Raw genomic sequence first — 15179 nt, forward strand, 5'->3', positions numbered from 1 at the left:
CTCCCCAGCCGCCGAGGACTCACCTCCACGTGCCACTGTTTCCCCATGGCGTTCACCACGCGCCCTTCGATGGGCCGCCGGCACGCCCCGCAGATGGGGACGCCCATCTTGTCGTGGCACGGCAGGCAGTACAGCTCCCCCTTCAACTCCCGAGCGTCGGCCGTCAGCTCCTTCCTGCCCGGAGAAACATAAGCAACTGAATGCTGACGGAGAAAACAGCACTACAGCTAGCGCTGCTTCTAACTTTTTAGAAAGTTTTGAAAGAAATAACTATGATAATCCCTAGCAAATTCTCCTCCCACTTGAGATGAACAGGTTTCAGGTTGCTGTCAAAACACAGATATCTTTATAGTAATGCTAAGGTACAGATATATACCATCAGACCAAATTTATCATTTCTTTGTAAAAAAAAAAAAAATCATAGTGCTGAAGGCAGTCTCAGTACTATCTTTCCAAACACTAAAGAGTTTGGAGACAATTTTCATTTCCTAACCATTAATGAAATTGTAACAAGCTATTAAGAATCTAAATCATTATGAAGCTCTGTGCATATGTACACACACACACACACACACACACACACACACACACACACACAGTGAGGACAGAGTGCCCTGCACACACTCACATGTGTCAAAGTGTCAGCTGGTGACACTAAAGGCAGAAAATAAAGAGGCTACCGCCTCATTCTTCTGAGCCTTCTATAGGTGTGAAGTGTTTCATATTAAAAGTTGGAGAAAAGCCAGGCGTAGTGGTGCACACTTGTAATCCCAGTGCTTGGGAGGCTGAGACAGGAGGATTGCACAGGTTCGAAGCCAGCCTCAGCTACTTAGTGGGGCTCTCGGCAACTTAGTGAGACCCTGTTTCCAAATAAAGTATAAAATAGATCTGAGAGTATAACCCGGAGGTAGAAAAGCCCCTAGGTTCCACTCCCAGTACTACCACCAAAAAAAAAAAAAAAAAAAAAAAGAGAGAGAGAGAGAGAAAAACAGTTCAGTTGGCTGGAATAACAGAACCATAGATAACGATGACCTTTCGTTCCCCTGTTTGTGTAAGATAAAAGGGGAAACCCCATCCTACCCGCAGTTGGCACAGTTGAAATGGTCTGGGTGGTAAGGGTCATTCTTGAAGATCAGGGGTTGTTCATCAATGATGGCGTGGCATTTCTGGCAGATGTATTTTCCAAGGCCTCTGGCTTTCTCACGGTTATGACAGGGACGACACAGGTGTCTAAAAAGAACCCAAACAGAAATTTAACATCATTTTCCTAATAAGTAAAAAGAAATACACTTTCCACCTCTTCAAAGAAAAATTAATGAAACCATGTCTTTAAAATATCTCCTGGGGCTGGGCGTGGTGGCACACGCTTGTAATCCCCGCGCTTGGGAGGCAGAGACAGGAGGATCGCGCAGGTTCGAAGCCAGCCACGCGCGCTGGCTTAGGAGACCTTGTTTCAAAAAAAAAAAAAAAAAAAAAAGTAAAAATAGGTCTGGGAGTGTAGCCCGGAGGTAGAAGGGCTTCCAGTACCACCAAAAAAATAAAAATAAAAGTAAAAATAAATAAATAAATAAATAAATAAAACATCTCCTGGGCCGGGTGTGGTGGCGCATGCTTGTAATCCCAGTACTTGGGAGGCCAAGACAGAAGTATTGCAGGTATGCCACTGGCCTCAGCTACTTAGTGATGCACTCTGCAACTTACTGAGACCCTGTTTCAAAAATAAAGAATAAGCCAGGTGTGGTGGCGCACGCTTGTAATCCCAGCATTTGGGAGGCTGAGACAGGAGGATCACACAGGTTCGAAGCCTGCCTCAGCCACTTAGTGAGGCTCTCAGCAACTTAGTGAGACCCTGTTTCCAAATAAAAATATAAAAGAGGTCTGGGAGTATAGTCCAGAGGTAGAAAGCCCCTGGGTTCTACCCTGAGTACCACCAAAAGAAAGAGAGAATAAAAAATAGGGCTGGGGTTGTAGCTTGGAGGTAGAATGCCCCTGGGTTCTATCCCCAGTACCAAAAAAAAAAAAAAAAAAAAGAATTTAAAATATAGGGCTGGGGATGTAGCTCAGAGATGGAATGCTCCTGGGTTCGATCCCCAGTGTCACACACACAAAAAATTCTCCTATACATAACAGAGCAGAATACAAGATAACCTAGGATTCAAACTACAGGATAACCAACCCTAATTATCAGACTGGTGTCGGAGGCGCTCTCTCTCACGCGCGCATTACAGGAGACACTTCAGCTGTGACACACGGCTCTAGGTCCTTCCCTAGGGGACCAGATACCTCTGTGTGTGCGGCCTCTGACTTCCCACGCCCTGGAGCAGCGCCTCCCACTCCACGGGCAGCGTTCCCGGGACCTCACAACCTCACAAGGAAACCTCGGCTCCCCACATCCGACCTGGAAGGCCAGCTCCTACCTGCCGGCGTTCTTGACGAAGCCGATGTCTGCCAGGACTTCCTGGCAGAGGTCGCAGCGGAAGCACTCGGGGTGCCAGCTGTTGTTCATGGCTTTGATCACGCGCCCGATGATGAACTCACCTGCAGGAAAGGAACCCAGAAAGGATGGCCGCTGTGGCGCCTTGCTGGATAAAAATGAATCAGGAAAAGCGCCCGAGGGAAAGATGCTTGCCTTTCTCCACCTGAGGGGCTTTTCAACTGTGTCTACCACAGCAGGTGCCACACAGAAAAAAAAAAAAAAAGTCTCTATTTCATCTGGGTCCCTGTTCTTCATTCTGTAGCCAGATTTTAGGGCTGTTTTATCAGACATCTGAATCTGGATTTCTTTTTCATGTCCTGAGTTTTCTTGGTACCTTTTAGTTATTTCTGGTCCTTGTTGGTGTGGACAATCGAAACCCAGAGGACATTTGATTTTCCTTTCTTTTCCCTTCCCTGCTGAGACTGAACTCAGGGTCTGACACATACTAAGCATATCCCACAGAGACTCCGCTTTTTGAGCTAAAAGCCCAGTCACTATGATATTTTTTCCCTCTCCTCCTCCCCTTCCTCCTCTTCCTCCTCCTCCTTCTCCTTCTCCTCTCTGTCTCTGTCTCTCTGTCTCTTCTGCAGATTGAACCCAGGGGCATTCTTCTGCTGAGTTACAGCCCCAGATCTATTTTATTTTTTTTATTAGGAAACAGGGTCTCGCTAAGTTGCTGAGAGCCTTGCTAAGTTTCTGAGGCTAGCCTCGAACCTGCAATCTCCCTGTCTCAGTCTCCCAAGTACTAGGATTACAAGTGTGCACCATCACACTCCACACTACGGTATGTATCCTTATAATCCATACTTGATTTCTTCCTTCACTAAGCCTTTTAAGCTGTTCAGCTTCTGCTCCCTAGAAACCTTCTAGTGGACCTGTTACCAACCATGGAGAGGCTAAAGCGCCAGTGAAGCACTTATGGACCACTCACGCATCAGCATCTCGCCTTCCTCATGGACCACTCAGGCATCAGCATCTCGCCTTCCTCATGGACCACTCAGGCATCAGCATCTCGCCTTCCTCATGGACCACTCAGGCATCAGCATCTCGCCTTCCTCATGGACCACTCAGGCATCAGCATCTCGCCTTCCTCATGGACCACTCAGGCATCAGCATCTCGCCTTCCTCATGGACCACTCAGGCATCAGCATCTCGCCTTCCTCATGGACCACTCAGGCATCAGCATCTCACCTTCCTCATGGACCACTCACGCATCAGCATCTCACCTTCCTCATGGACCACTCACGCATCAGCATCTCACCTTCCTCATGGACCACTCACGCATCAGCATCTCACCTTCCTCATGGACCACTCAGGCATCAGCATCTCACCTTCCTCATGGACCACTCAGGCATCAGCATCTCACCTTCCTCATGGACCACTCAGGCATCAGCATCTCACCTTCCTCATGGACCACTCAGGCATCAGCATCTCACCTTCCTCATGGACCACTCACGCATCAGCATCTCACCTTCCTCATGGACCACTCACGCATCAGCATCTCACCTTCCTCATGGACCACTCACACATCAGCATCTCACCTTCCTCATGGACCACTCATGCATCAGCATCTCACCTTCCTCATGGACCACTCATGCATCAGCATCTCACCTTCCTCATGGACCACTCAGGCATCAGCATCTCACCTTCCTCATGGACCACTCAGGCATCAGCATCTCACCTTCCTCATGGACCACTCAGGCATCAGCATCTCGCCTTCCTCATGGACCACTCATGCATCAGCATCTCACCTTCCTCATGGACCACTCATGCATCAGCATCTCACCTTCCTCATGGACCACTCAGGCATCAGCATCTCGCCTTCCTCAATGAGGTCTTTCTTTTTTTCTGGCCAGCCCAAAAGTAAGTAGGCAAAGGCCACATTCAAGGGAAAGAGTGTTCCAGAAGACTAAATAAGGAGGTCCTCATTAGTCCCTACTGCCCATAAAAATCAATTCTCTTCAAGACTTGATAGTTTTCTAGTTTGCTATATGCTAATATTAAGAGGCCAAAGAAAAAAGCCCTCTTATAATAGTTATTTAAAAGTTATAAGCCCGTTATGGTGGTACACCCTTGTAATCCCAGTACTTGGGAAGCTGAAACAGGAGGATTGCAGGTTTGAAGCCAGCCTCAGCAATTTAGTGAGGCTCTCAGCAACTTAAGAGACCCTGTACCCAAATAAGAAATAAAATCGGGCTGGGGATATAGCCCAGAGGTAGAAGGCCCCTGGGTTCCAATCCTAGTAAGCCCACATACACAAAAAGTTATAATGCACACCAAAAACTATTTTTGTTATTGGTGCTTTGTGTGTGTGTGTGGGGGGGGGGCTTTGAGGTACACCCATGGTTGAATTGTATTTTATATCTGGAAACAGGGTCTCACTAAGTTGATGGGAGTCTCACTACTTGCTGAGGCTGTCCTTGAACCTGTGATCCTCCTGTCTCAGCCTCCCAAGTACTGAGATCACAGGCATGTGCCATCACACCCGGCTGGGTCACTGGCACTTTAACAGTGATACCTGACGTAAGTAATTTTGGAACTTACTCTTTACGTTCAGCAGCCAAACTTACCGCACTGATGGCAGCAAGGAGCAAAGAGCATCTGAAAGTCATGTTCGCAGTACTTCCTTCCTTCAAACTGCAAGAGAGAGCGCCATGAGCAGGAGACAGCCACAGGAGGAAGGCCATCGTTTATGGGGACACACAGAATGTCACCTAAGAATGTACGGTTCTACCAGGATTTTTTTATTATTTATTTATTTATTTATTTATTTATTTATTTATTTATTTATTTATTTATTTTTGTGGTACTGGGGATGGAACCCAGGGGCTTTCTACCTCTAAGCCACACTCCCAGGCCTAGTTTATATTCTATTTGGAAACAGGGTCTCATTACATTACTGATAGCCAGCTGCTGAGGCTGGCTTCGAACCTGTGTGATCCTCCTGTCTCAGCCTCCCAAGTACTGGTATTCCAAGTGTGTGCCACCACGCCCAGCTTACTAGGATTTTTTAAAGCAAGTATAGTTGAGGACCTTTCATCCACCTACATGATGGTGCAGAAAAAATAAAAGGAGAAAGTAGAACTAGAATGCCTGACTCTTCTGCCTCCCAGAGTATGGGGGACTGAACTGTTTTCTGGCTCAGACACTACACTTACTAATCTCGTGAAATGTACCGGGCCCCTCAGCTTGGATGATATGCACATATTGCCCTTCTACATTTTTTTGGTCAGTTATCTAAATTTTTTTTTTACTGCAAGCTTAAATATTTACAAAGAGTAAATATTCCGTGATTTAAAAATATTTTAACATGATCAAAATCAACTAGGCTTGGTGGAACATGCTTGGGGAGGCTGAGACAGAGGAGCATAGGTTTGAAGACGGCCTCGGCAAGTAGTGAGACTCTTAGAAACCTAGCAAGACTCTATTTCAAAATAAAAATAAAAAATAGGACTGGGGGTATAGTAGCTCAAAAGTAGAATGCCACTGGGTTCAAACCCCAGTACCAAAAGAAGAAGAGGAGGAAGAAGAAGAAGAAGAAGAAGAAGAAGAAGAAGAAGAAGAAGAAGAAGAAGAAAACAAAAGAAGAAAAAGGGAGTATAGCTGTATAGCTCAGAGATAGAATGCCCATAGGTTCAATTCACAGTAACAACAGTAACAAAAGTTAAGACATCTAGGCGTTAAGTAGGCGTTAAGAACACTGACCCTACCCAGGCTTGATGGCACAGGCCTGTAATTCCAGTACTTGGCTGAGATGAGAGGATTGCTGGTTTGAGGCCAGCCTCTGCAACTTAGCGAGATCCTGTTTCAAAATAAAACATACAAAACAAGCTGGGGAAGCAGCTCAGAGGTAGAATGTTCCTGGGTTCCATCCTCAGTAATAACAAAAACAAACAAAAAAGAAAAAGAAAAAGAAAAAAAAAAGGAAAGAAAAAGAAAAAGCCACAAAGCAACACTGACACTCTATCCAGACTACATGAGTCCAGGAGTGGAGAACCCCACCGATTGCGGTGTGACTTAGGCAAGCTGCTCACCTTCGCTGCGCCTCCTGAGGTCACAAACCTGTACTGCTTTCGGCTGTTTGTTCAAGCTCCCGGCACACCCTCACCATGTTCACAGCTTCTTACTAATGCTCTCTTTGCTTTGCTCTCACAGGACTCTTCCTTAAACAGGATGAGTTATTTTGAAATTAGACAATTAAAAAGGCAAAGTTCTGAAAGGAAGGATGTCATGAGTCCTGCATCACCAAATGCACCAGGAATCTGAACGTAAGGGCATCTAACACAGGTCTCCAAGTCAAGCTTCTTCCTCAACAGGAAGCTAGATGAGACAGGGTTAGATGGGGAGTCTAAGGCACCCCATGGACCTGGTCTGGGGGTGTCCTGGTACAATGCATCACACTAGGAATCAAGAATCCTTTCTTTTGTAAAGAGAGAAAAGCAAACAAGTGCTGGTGTGGATACAACTTTTCTCCCAAGCATGTCAAGAAGGGTCTAGACACAGCCCTCTGAAGCCAAAACGCAAGGATGCAGAAATGGATCCTCTTGCCCCCATCCACAATGCACGCGCCTGCCACACTGGGCACGAGCCCTGTGACACTTTATTCCCCAGGAGAGAACTTGTTAAAACGAGTGGCCTCTTTTCCACAGTGTGTAGAAATCATCAAATATAATTATGGCTCAGCTTCATAGCCTGAAAGGCCAGAAATTAATCTCAGGTAGAATTTTCATATATAAAATGAAGCAAAATAAAAAATCATAAGTTTGGGGAAAAAAAATCAAATATCCACCGATACTGTTCTTGTAGGAAACTACACATTACACCCTTAAACTAACACATTTATTTTTATATTGACTTCTATTTTACTTTTGTGGTACGGGAGATGAAATCAGGACATTCTGCCTCTGAGCTACAGCCTCGACCCTATTTTATTCTTTTTATTTTGAAACAATCTCACTAAGTTGCACAGGGCCTTGTTAAATTGCCGAGGCTGGCCTCAAATCTGCAATCTTCTTGTCTCCGCCTCCCAAGTACTAGGATTACAGGCATGCATCACCACGCCCGGCTCCTAAAACTAACTTAAAACAAGGAATACAATTAGTCTGAAAGAAATACTAATGTTCCAGGTTAGTAGGGTTTAAACAAAACGCCCAAGAGCCTTGGGGTTCCAGCACCTATAGGACAGATTTGAGTGTGGGGAAAGTGAACTCCAACCAGGAGAAATAGTTCGGTTTATATTTTAAGTTTTAGAGTTCTGTGAGGCTTCCTTTCAGGGGAAAAAGTAATTCCGCTGCCTTAAAGTAAGCCCAGAGTTGGAAGCTTAGCGGTTGGTCTCAGTTCAGGACAAGGCCGAGCGTTGCAAGCGCACTGGTCATTTATGCCTGTTCGTCCTCACTCGCTCTGGAGCAGCCAGCAGATAGGCGGGCTTGGAAAGTTTTCTCCCAATTAGTTCCCTTCTCGGCTTCAGCCTTCCGGAATAATCAGGATATGGTATGAGAGGAAACGAGTGAAGAAAGCTCTCTGTAAATCATCGGTCCACTCAACTCCTCATTACGAATGGGTCTTTCCTGTGCATACATTTTGTGACGAGGAAAAAGGGCCACATTTGGGAAATCTGAACAAAGAGTGGAATCTGAAGCGTCAACAAAGACGTCAGCCCCAAAGAGGTTCTGTGCCGGGCCCAGTCAGCGGCACACCAGGTCCGCTGTCTGGGTCTCTGGCTCCTGCCTCAATCTATCCCACTTTGAAACATCTCCAGCATGATGCCACTCCGTAACTGTTGTTCTAATTCACTTCCAAAACCATTTGCTTAGCTGGGTGTGGTGGCGCACCCTTGTCATCCCAGTACTTAGGAGGCTGAGACAGGAGGATCACAGGTTCGAGGCCAGCCCCGGCTACTTTGTGAGGCCCTCCGGAATTTAGTGAGACTCTGTTTCAAAAATAAAGAATAACAAATAGACCTGGGAGTGTAGCTTAGAGGTAGCATTCCCCTGGGTTCAATATGCAGTACTGAAAAAAAAAAGTATTTGCTTAAGGGAAAACTAAGATATTTATTTTTTAACTTTGTTTGGTGTTGGAGACTGAAATCAGGCCTTGAACATGCTAGACAAATATTCTACCACTGAGCTATATCCCCAGCCCCAGATACTAGTTTTACTAGATTCAATCAAGATGTCACAAAGCTGGATTTAGGACCACTACAGTTGGTATTAGGGCTAAAATAGCTTTTTCTTTTTCTTTGTCCTTTCTTCTTTTTTGGTAACTGGGGATTGAACCCAGGAGCATTCTACCTCCAAGCTACACCCAACTTTATTTTTATTTTTTATTTTGAAATAAGGTCTCACTAAGTTGCAGAGGGCCTTGCTAAGTTGCTAAACCTGTGATATTTATTTATTTATTTATTTATTTATTTATTTATTTTTGGTGGTACTGGGAGTGGAACCCAGGGGCTTTCTACCTCTGGGCTATACTCCTAGACCTATTTTACACTTTGTTTGGAAACAGGGTCTCACTAAGTTGCTGAGAGCCTCACTAAGTAGCTGAGGCTGGCTTCGAACCTGTGTGATCCTCCTGTCTCAGCCTCCCAAGTGCGGGGATTACAAGCGTACGCCACCACGCCCGGCTAACCTGTGATCTTTAAACCTGTGATCTTCCCATCTCTCAAGTACTGGGATTAAAAAAGAGTGTGTCACCATGCCTGGCTATTTTTTATTTTGAAACAGCGTCTCACTAAATTGCCCAGGCTGGCCTCTAACCTGTGATCTTCTTATCTCAGCCTCCTAAATACTGAGTTTATAGGCTTGTGCCACGACTCCCAGCTCTAATGATGTCCTGTAATGAGAAATATTGATGATAGCTGGGCATGGTGGACACATCTGTAACACCAATACTTGGGAGCCTGAGACAGGAGGATCGTGGGTTCAAAGGACAGCCTCAGAAAGTAGTGATACTCTTATCAGCCTAGCAAGACCCTTTTTCCAAATAAGAAATAAAATCAGGCTGGGGTTGTAACTCAAAGGTAGAATACTTCTGGGTTCAATCCCCAAAAGCTTACGTACGTGCGCGCGCGCGCGCGCGCACACACACACACGATAAAAGGCAGAGTGCTGGGATCAGCAAGAACTACGTTACATTTTTCAGAAGAATGGATTGCCATCTTAATGATAAACTTTAGGTTCGTCTTTTAAGCCCCATAATCTGGTGGGAGAGGAGTTCACCATGAGTAGGAAGCCAATGTGGATAACGATTCTGGTTGCTAGTCTATCATGCTTAAGAAGAACCAGAGACGAGACAGATAGGTCTTTGTGCCAATCTCCAGCTATACATTCTGGTGGGTGGGTGGGAAACAAGGGTCCCTTCCCAGACTTGCCTCGTGGCCAGAGGGAAGCGTGTCCTCATTGAAAACATTAAAAAAAATTCCACAGTACAAGCAAATCATATTTAAGGGAAATGAGTGCAGAGAATTCCCCTGTGAGTCTTTAAAAGCTAGTCTCCCAGAGGAGCCAAAGAATCGAGACTGCGGAAATAAGGGAGGGATGATGTTCTGATAATAAAGACAAAACAAAAAACAAAGATATAGATTGGAATAGATGCTGTTTTGTTCTTTTCCCCCCAGTGTTGGGTATTGAGCTCGGGGCCTTGCAAAGGCTGGGCAAGTGCTTTAGTACTAAGCTACACTCCTATCCCTATAACCGTCATTCTCCAAAGACCCAGGTACTAAGACATACTTCAGATGGAAAGCAGGTAAGTCAAGCTTCCATTTCTAGAGACATTTTATTGCTGGACATAACTGAAAATATAGGCTATGTATTGGAAGCCCTGGATAGGTTTTTCTTTCATCATTCACCAAAAGGAAAATTCTTTTATTTTCCACTTGCAACTTTATAAGCCCCTGGTTTGGAAAAGGAGTTTACACGGGAAACACCAGAGCTAAAATAGACTCTCTCTTGGGCCCATCTGGGCTTCGGCTGGTGATAACCCATTAATAGCCTCCTTCTGGGATTCCTGGCATCTTTTGGGATAATACCAGGCGGGGTATTTATAGTGTGGAAGCGAAGGGGAGCGAGGCGGGCAGGAGGACAAGTGTGAGTCATGTTTATTCTGTTCTGTGCGAGGCTGTTGCTGAGCTGTTCCCGCTGACCAAGTGGCCACAGCTGGAGCCACAGCTGGAGACAGACAGGAGGAGCCTGAGGGTACCTGGTTAACAAGGGCAGCTTTCTGGAGTGTCCTTCCACAGTGGCAGGGGAAGGTGCAGTGCAGGGGAGGGACACGAGGAGGGACTGGGGGTTCTCACTGGCTGGCCTTTCGCTCTGAGTTCTGGGCTTCTGCTCCTTGGGGCTCTCTCTTTTTTGAGGGAGGCGGGGTAAAGCCAGGGAGGGGGCATTCTACTTCTGAGCTACACTCGCAGCCCTTTTTATTTTTTGTTTTGAGACAGGGTCTTGCTAGGCTGCTGAGTCTTGCTGTTCTGCTGGAGATGTCCTCAAAGCTGCAATCCTCCTGCCTCAGATCCTCTTGTTTGAGAAGGCATATATAAAGTTCTTGTTTGTTTGTTTTTGTTTGTTTAATTCTCCTGTTGCCTAATCCAAAAATTTTCTTTACTAATCATTATTCACTCTTTTTTGGGTGGTATTAGAGATTGAGCCCAGGAATATTTTATCTCCAAGTTATATACTCCAGCCCTATTTTATTTTATTTTATTTTATTTTATTATTTTTTTTGTGGTACCAAGGCATGAACCCAGGGGCATTCTTTCTCCAAGCTATATCCCCAGCCCTATTTCTGTATTTACTTTGAAACAGAATCTCACTAGATTGCTGAGAATCTCACTACTTGCTGAGGCTGTCCTTGAACTTGTGATCCTCTTGTCTCAGCCTCCCAAGTACTGGGATTACAAGTGTGCACCACCATGCCTGGCTTTTATTTTTTTATTTTTATTTTTTAATTTTTTTGCACTACTGGAGATGAAACCCAGGGGCGTTTTACCTCTGAGCTATACCCCAGCCCTATTTATTATTCTTTACTTTGAAACAGGGTCTCGCTGGGTGGAAGAGACTCTCACCACTTGCTGAGGCTGTCGTTGAACCTGCAATCCTCCTATCTCAGCTTCCAAAGTACTGGGATTACAGGCCTGTGCCACCATGCCTGGCTAAACAACTTTTACTCCTGACTCTGAGGTATAGAGACTGGTAAATGTACGTGTATATTTATAAGTGCAGGGCATGAAGGAATAATGTTCTCTCTTGAACCCTGTTTCTGGGACCCTTTCTGTGTGCTTTGGGAGACTGTAGTAAGCTCCTAAGATTTCACGTCGCCTCAGCATCCACTGTGAATATAAAGTAGACGTTTTCATACCAGAAGCAGGGTGTAGTCACCCTAGATTGTTTCCAGTTCTGTAGCACCCCAAGTCCTTCAAGGTGGTTGATCAGATGTCTGCCTTAAACACCTGCCCGCTGGCCAACACCTTCCTCTGGGTCAGGCAGATGCATCTGGAGTGGCCCTGCTGACCCCACACCCCACACAGGCAGCACCACAGTGACTACCTCTCAGTCACAGTGTGACCTCGGGAACTCATGCCTTTCTGCCTCAAACCACTAACCAAAGTGCCCCACGGGGAGCCGCTTCGGATGATGCTTCATACCCTGTAAAGGCCCTGGCCCTCGGATCCCGGCTCTTTCCCGGCTTCTGTTTCCTGACCTCTGTGTGTGTGTGTCCTCTGCCCAGGATCTGTAGTAAGAGATTTATTCCTATCTTGTGTCCTCTCTAATCCCTGGAGGGGTGCTCTCCATCTGAAGTTCATAAACCAGCCGAGCGTGGTGGCCCACGCTTGTAATCCCAGTACTTGGAAGGCTGAGACAGGAGGATCTGGGTTTGTGGATAGCCTCAGCTACTTAGTGAGACCTCCACAACTAAGTGAGCCCCTGTTTCAAAAATAAAGAATGAGAAGTTGGGCTGGGGGTGTAGATTGGAGGTAAAATGCCCCTGTGTTCAATCCCCAGTAAAACAAAAAATAAAAAAAATAAAAAATAAAGTTCATAAATCGAAATCGTCTCATCTTTCTTGCCAAAGTCTTGGTATACCACCACTGTGGCTCAATTAGATGAATGGGAACCTTTCTTTTGTGTGTGTGGTATTAGAGATCAAACCCAGGGGCATTCTACCTCTGGGCTATACTCCCAACACTACTTTATTCTTTATTGTGAAACAGGGTCTCACTAAGTTGCAGAGGGCCTTGCTAGGGTGCTGAGGCTGGTCTCCTTTTGCGGCCTCCCAAGTACTGGAATTTCAAGTGTGCACCAGTGTGCATAGCATTTGGGGAACCTTTTGTCACAACTTCAAAGAAGCAGGTCCTCAGGTCTGTCTTCCCAAATCAAGTCATGCACGGCAGCTGGCAGCAGTAAGCTCCTTTCCTTCCTGTGGCCTTAGCACCCGGGGATTCCTCCCCCTCCTACTGACTCTGACCTTGCCACTACTGCCCACAGCCCAGGAACTCCTCTCTGTCCTCTCTCCGCTCCTGCTATGGTCCCCGGTCTCCCTCCAGCCCCTGTGTCACCCACGGAATGGCTGTCACTTCTAGTCCCCATCCCCATCTCCAGAGCCATCACCCCTCGACAGAGAGTTCCTCTGCCAGGAAGGAGTTAGGAAAAACTGGAAGAAAGGAGAAATGACATCTTCTTGCTCCTGCTGAGGTTTCTGTTGTAGGGAAGGTATGTTTCTGGGACACAGCAGATGCCCAGATGTGTAGTGACTAAAACTGTATTCCCAGACCAAAATTCTCAATGCTATTTCCCAGAGTTCTATCACTACAGAAACTTCAGTGTTGTGTTTCGTGCCATAATGAGAGGCAAACGGCTTTCTGTGGGCTGGCCTACGAAGCCCGCTCCTGTCTGCGATGATGGTTGTATAAGAAAATACTGCCTGAATGGCAAACAATAACCCTACCGATGACCTTTATAAACTACCTTTCCTTCCTCAGGCATGGAAATCTAAACTGAAAGAAGAAAAGAAAAAAAAAAAAGAAAGGAAGAAGGGAAGAGAAAGGAAGGAGCGAGAGAGAGGAAGAGAGAGAAAGTAGAGACAGAGAATCAAAGAGCGGCCATCACTGGCTGTAAACATAATCCTACATATTATATCATAATCTGGAGATGAACATATACATATATACAAAACTATAAAGAACAAGTTGGTAAAAGCAAATTATCAAATCGATCTCTCACATGCAATGTATACGATACACAGAGCATTCTCGTCTTCATTTGCAGCATGGGGTCAGCCTTCCTACACCATCCCCCCAAAATCATGTTTATTATGAGAAAGGGGTTTCAATAATGGTAAGAATACCAGTATTCTTCAAAGGAAGTGTCAACCCCATATCGATACCTAAGATCAAGAAAAGCAAGTGTTTAGAAAAGAACCCAAGACACACGGACCAAACATAGATAGTCCCCCACGCTCGTTTCCAAATCGGATCCTCTAGGAAATAAAAGCTTGAATGCTCCTCTCCGTGGCTCAACAGTCACAGAGTAGGTGACTCTTGTTCTCCTTTTTTGGTACTGAGGATTGAACTAGGGGGATTCCTCCTCTGAGCTCCACCCCCAGCCCTATTTTTTATTCTTTATTTTGAAACAGGGTCTCACTGAGTTGCAAAGGGCCTCACCAAGTAGCTAAGGCTGGCCTTGAACCTGTGATCTTCCTCTTTCAGCCTCCCAAGTACTGGGATTACAAGTCAAGTGTGCACCACCACAACTGGCTTCTCCCCGACTTTTTTTTATTATTAAATTGAAACAGGGTTTTGTTAAGTTGCTGAAGCTGACCTTGATCCTGCAACCCTCCTGTCTTAACTTCCCAAGTACTGGGATCACAGGCATGCACCACCCACGCCTGGCACTTGTTCTCCTTTGGAGAGGATGTTCAACAGTACTGCGAGAAACGAAGACAGAGATGGGAGCCGGCAAGGTATCTGTAAGGGTGAGTGCATGCGGAGAGGCCAGATAAACTGCAGGGGAGGATTACAAAAGCTTTGCACTTGGAGCTGAAGTGTTCAGGTCTGCACGGCAGTTAGTTACCAGGTCCTGTGGGTTCTGAAACAGGAAGAGGAACAGAGGGACCCGCCTAGGCTGCAGCCCGTGAGTTCCTCACACCTGCCCTCGCTGACAGCACCACACCGGTACCAAGCACCCGGCACGCGGGGAACCTTAACTGAATCTTTGATGAGGCGCCGGCAAATAAAGAAGAAGGGAAAAAGGGAAAGAGAGGCAGGTGAGAGGAGGGAGCGGGGCCTCTGCTCCTGCCCATCCACCCACCTCGTAGAAGAGTCCTTCCGGGAACTGCTGGAAGCACTGGGCGCACACGAAGCACTGCTCATGGTACAGCTCGCCGTTGCTGTTGACAATCTTCTCCGCGGGCGCGAAGCCTCCTTTGCAGCGCTCACAGGTGGCGCTGGCCAGGGCGTTGGCCATGTTGCTGTAACATACAGAGGACAGCAAGTCACAGACTGTCAACCTGTGCTTAGGCTTAAGACCCAACAGCGTGACGCACTTGGGGGGGGGCAAATTCTCTCTGATCACAAGGCTTGTGCTTCACCTATGAAGCCCAGTTTCTTCTTTGTGCCCCAGATTGTTAGGGTCTGAAAGGGCCTCCTGCTTCGATTCTGTTTGTCTGTGATATTTTGGGTATTCTTCTTGCTAAATATAAGTGAGTACTTACT

At 46.2% G+C, this 15179-nt stretch overlaps 1 protein-coding gene across 6 annotated transcripts in view; it reads right to left on the bottom strand.

Annotated features, from left to right (window-relative positions):
• Window positions 1-15179, bottom strand: part of LIMS1 (LIM zinc finger domain containing 1) — a gene marked incomplete at both ends in the record, with an annotated part of 141897 nt that overhangs the window by 11831 nt on the left and 114887 nt on the right. For all 6 annotated transcript variants that reach the window (XM_080711023.1, XM_080711021.1, XM_080711019.1 and 3 more), the window contains 5 exons: window positions 24-174; window positions 1081-1230; window positions 2418-2538; window positions 5047-5113; window positions 14776-14935. In XM_080711023.1, the coding sequence (XP_080567149.1) occupies window positions 24-174; window positions 1081-1230; window positions 2418-2538; window positions 5047-5113; window positions 14776-14935 (649 nt within the window). The remainder of the gene's footprint in view (window positions 1-23; window positions 175-1080; window positions 1231-2417; window positions 2539-5046; window positions 5114-14775; window positions 14936-15179) is intronic.

This window comes from Muscardinus avellanarius (genome assembly GCF_963383645.1).
Source record: "Muscardinus avellanarius genome assembly, chromosome: 15".
NCBI classification, from domain to species: Eukaryota; Metazoa; Chordata; class Mammalia; order Rodentia; family Gliridae; genus Muscardinus; species Muscardinus avellanarius.